Here is a 4,448-nt window from a genome sequence, read left to right on the forward strand (position 1 = left end):
TATAACTCGGGTTCAAAAGAAATTTTTGTGTTACTAGTGAGAGCCTAATTTTAGGCATGTCAACGTCTTAAAATTATATTTTTAACAGTCATGATAATGTTTAGTTTTTTCGATAATAGAGAATTCAAACCACAATTATTATAAATATTTCTATTGTTATATATTTATATGATATGAATGATTTTTGAATATTTTTTATTTTATAATATTTAATTATTTTAGTGCTATGTATTTATGAAAATCGAAGAAAAATAAGTCAATAAAATTCCTTCTAAATAAATCGTGGGTAACAATTCATCTATTATGATCCTGACACGAAGCGACCCGTCTTAATATGACGGATTGCATAGAGTTGGGTTGCGACAAAAAGGAGGTTTTCACCTCATGTCTCTCAATTATCAATTACAACCCTATTAAGAGGTTTGATGGTTGAAATTGTCAAAAAAGCCACAATCAATAAGAAATAAAAGTTATCTTTATGTCACTCAATGCATATTTATTTTAAAGTCATCAATAACCAAGTTAAATACAAAACCCTCATTTTAGACTTAAGATTAAGATGCAAGTGTGAGTTCATGACCACCCAAAGAGAAAGAAACCATAAACAGCTACAAATTTAAAAATAGAAGGCATTTAGCTGCAGAATAAAATACTTCCAGCAAATGTAAAATTGCAAGACTTCGATCTATTTCTAGTGTGAGCAAAATTACAGTTCTTAAATATGTTAGAAATATAGCATAGCCATACTGGCAAGTAGAAAAGAAACTGAGCTCAACTATTTGGAAACAGTTTTGAGTGTAGTCAGCCAAATCTTTTTCTCCCTCTTTCCCCCCTTCCCCTTCCCCTTCCCCTCCCCCTTCCTCTGAAATCACCTCTTCCACCATTCCTCACCTCTTCAGTTCCACCAAAGTTGAACATGCTCATTCGTATTTGATCTGCTTCGTTTCCCGCAATCACTCGACCGTTCTGCAAGAACTAAAATTATTAGCAGCAATAAGGGCGAAAACAGACACCCCAGTTTGATTGATATGAGATATATTGTTTTCAACAAGAAAACCACTTATACTTCTCATTTATAGAAATCTTTAGTGTTGAGGAAGCTACCGAAGAGAGACTATGCTGGTAATCCTCCATATCTAATTGGCTCTGAAGCCGTCGTGCAAGCTCCTCATCACCACTAATGTTTTGAATGTTAACCATCCCAATCGCATTTGACGAGCTCGCTTTCTTCCGTTCCCATTCATCGAGAGTGAAGACCTGCGCCTCCTCCTGCTTTCCCTTGAATCTGGATTTATGATCCCTGGGCTTTCTTCCTTCATGCATTGGCTGAATCATTTTCTGCAAGAGCTTTTGTGCAGCAGCTTGGTTCTGTACCGGAACAGCTTCAATTGCTTTTTGGTGCAGCAACAAAATATTTTGTTACATGGCCAGAAAAACTAAGAAGCCATATGGGAATAAATAAAACAGCAAAGGCCTCATCACAGTTACCTTCTTTGGGTCTAGCTTCCGCATTAGAACTTTTCTCCTCATTTTCAATTGCTGAGGAAACAAGCTTTGGATCATCAAAAGCCTGGTCTTTCCCTTGAGTAGGCTGATCTTTGATAGTCCTTTGATAGCCTTCATTATGTCCCACTGGTCTAGCATCACAATATTCACTATTATTTGATAGCCTTCATTATGCTAAGTGTGTCCAATAAATATATAAAGTCAATTTAGAGTAAGGGAAAAAACGTCAATCTTCATCACAAGTGGCTTTGATAAAGCAGCAGTAAAAGTCAAGACCGCAACTTAAATTTTGGCAATAGCCATATACAATTTTCACAATTTAATTATGGGACATTTACATACATACCACCCAATTCTTATGTATTTTACATATCTAACACCTAAATTTCACTTTTTATAATTATACCACCCAAATCTTTCATATCACATAAAAAATATCACCTTCTTAACTTATAAAAAATGAAATACACCTTTTCATGCATTGATAAGGTGGCATGTATGGAAAAATGGAAGTTTAGATGTTAGATATGTAAATACAGAGGAATGTCGTGGTACGCATGTAAATTTTCCTTTAATTTAAAAATCAGCATATCTTGAATATAGCATCATAGAAAAATTTATGGTAGATTTACTTCATTCAACTGAAAGCAATCTCAGTCCTACAGTGAAATTATGCTTCCTTTGAATGTGAAAAAAAGCCACTACGAAGTGAATATTCCAAGCAACTTCCTTGATCATTAAGAATATTATTTCCATTGAAAAAGTAGGAATATCGAATGTATGACTTATTATCAGCATAAGTGATGGTATTGAATGAGAAATAAAGTGAGTACCATGTGAACTGCTGAACTGGGAAACCTTCCTTGGACATGCTTGAGTTTGCAACTTCTCAAATGGAGGAGGTCCGGCCCCATCATCATTTTGGGGCAGCCTCGTCAAAGAACGAGAGAAACCTGAGTATCTCTGGCTCATCTGCCACTCCTCGTAAAGAGATTGAACAATTCCTCCCATTATAGTAAGGTCCCCTGCGTTCAAACATAGTATGCCATAGTGCATGGCAATCTTATTCTCCAGACGGACCTATATCAAAAATATTTAAACCACAATCGACGTGAGGCCAGTGAAATCCTAAAATCTCACTAGGTATTTAGATACAAATAAACACCTAAAAATGAAGAATCATGACTTGTAGCTAGAAGTTTCTCTGGACAAAGACAGTGCATTAAAATGCATCATAATAAAAGCTAAAATTCTCTCAAAGTTTCCTCAAAGAAAAAAAAATAACAAATAAATTAATCATTATTAAATAAATATAGATTTTATTATGAGCAATGGGTACGGTATAGTATTCATATATCCCATTACTCACTCTACGCCCTTCGTATATCAACGAGCACTAGCGATAGGCAGCATGCTCAAAGGTTCTAACAATAAAAATCTTTATTTAAAATATATGTTGCGTGCTCTACTTCAAGCTGCTCCTTGTGTGGAGATCCCATTACTTTAAGCAATTCATAATTTAGTACAAGGGCGGAAGTAAAAGGAAATATACCCAAAAGAGTATATATCCAGAATGACTGGTTAGCAATGAAATGCCATTGAGAAGAGAAATGCATTATATTAGGAAGAGACAAGGGGAGGAAGTTTATTTAATGAATCAAATGGAAAGAAAGGTTTGTAAAATTCTATAAATATGAGGCTGTTTAGTTGACAGTTTTAGATGTGTACTGTAAAATAGATACATGAATTTTAAAATATTTAGATGTTTAGTAAGACGTAACGTAAAAATACTATGAATTTATAGGGTATTTAACATTCACAATAAAGGAGCTTTTGTGTGTAAATTAATTACGCTCGAATCAAGCAAAAATCAAGTTCACCCTGCTGAGACATGTGAAATCCCTTCATCCTCTCTCTCTCTCTCTCTCTCTCCTGCGAAATCCTGCTAAAATGCCACAACTGCTCCTGCACTTAACGGTCTCGTACACATTTGAAGTGCTCGTTGGCATTCGCATTACTCTCTACTCTCTTCTTCTCTGCATCCCTAACTTCTCTCTAGCTTCTCTCTTGCTCTCTCTCTTGTTTTGTGGTTTGCGAACAGCCAAGCATGAAGCATGTTGAAGCCCCTTCGCCTCTTCCTTCTCTTCTTATCGGTTCACACCAGCAGGAAGAGGCCAAAGCATCCAACTTTCTCAAGCCGCATACGGCACACTCAGGCCCAAAGGTAGTCCGACATCTCCATTTTCTCTTTTTATTTCACATATAGTAGGTTCCCATACCCGAGCTGAACAAGACCTCTTTTCCTCTTCAAATAGCCGAAGATGCCGCATCTCTCTTTCTCCTTTGTCGCCACTCCCATGCTCCCCTCACTCCATGCGAATATGAGAATTTTTATCTCCTTTCATTGTTTCCCTGTACCCCAAACTTCTGAAAAAATATAAAAGTTGATTTCTTCTGTGATCCACTATCCATTCCGAAGTCTGAAAGGAAATTTGAAGTATTAGTAAGAGAGAAGTGATTCATCATTTGAGGTCCCCCTGAGACACTCTCAATGGATAGGTTGTCGTATACTCTAAACTAAATCTAAATATAAAAATGAACCAATTTATCATAATTAAAATAAATTCACAGAATTGTGTGCAATGTGTGTAAATTTCCCTTGATTAAAATAATCATTTTCGACCTACTTTCAAAAAAATGTGGAAACACTCATACATGTACTTTACGAATATCAGAAAACAGGAAAAAAAACAGATTTTGTTTTCAAAAATAAGAAAATGGATCCATCATTATCAAATATGGCTTTTTTTCACTAAATAAAAAATAAGAGCTGAAACCATCATTGCAAAAGAAAAAAAATTATTATTTCGTAAGAAAATATATTAAATTTATGTGTAATGGATTTATTATTTATCGCATTTCTTACAAAATGAGGTTCAGCA

The 4,448-nt window shown here is 35.2% G+C and overlaps 1 protein-coding gene across 1 annotated transcript in view; it reads right to left on the minus strand.

Annotated features, from left to right (window-relative positions):
* Positions 1-643: 643 nt before the first annotated feature.
* Positions 644-4,448, minus strand: part of LOC110019276 (tudor domain-containing protein 3) — a 12,840-nt gene continuing 9,035 nt past the window's right edge. Inside the window, 5 exon segments of the mRNA XM_020716893.1 lie at positions 644-966; positions 1,105-1,391; positions 1,489-1,581; positions 1,584-1,637; positions 2,340-2,586. Of these exon segments, the coding sequence (XP_020572552.1) occupies positions 802-966; positions 1,105-1,391; positions 1,489-1,581; positions 1,584-1,637; positions 2,340-2,586 (846 nt within the window). The 3' untranslated portion in view covers positions 644-801.

The sequence above is a fragment of the Phalaenopsis equestris genome, unplaced genomic scaffold, assembly GCF_001263595.1.
Source record: "Phalaenopsis equestris unplaced genomic scaffold, ASM126359v1 Scaffold000054, whole genome shotgun sequence".
Classification (NCBI taxonomy): domain Eukaryota; kingdom Viridiplantae; phylum Streptophyta; class Magnoliopsida; order Asparagales; family Orchidaceae; genus Phalaenopsis; species Phalaenopsis equestris.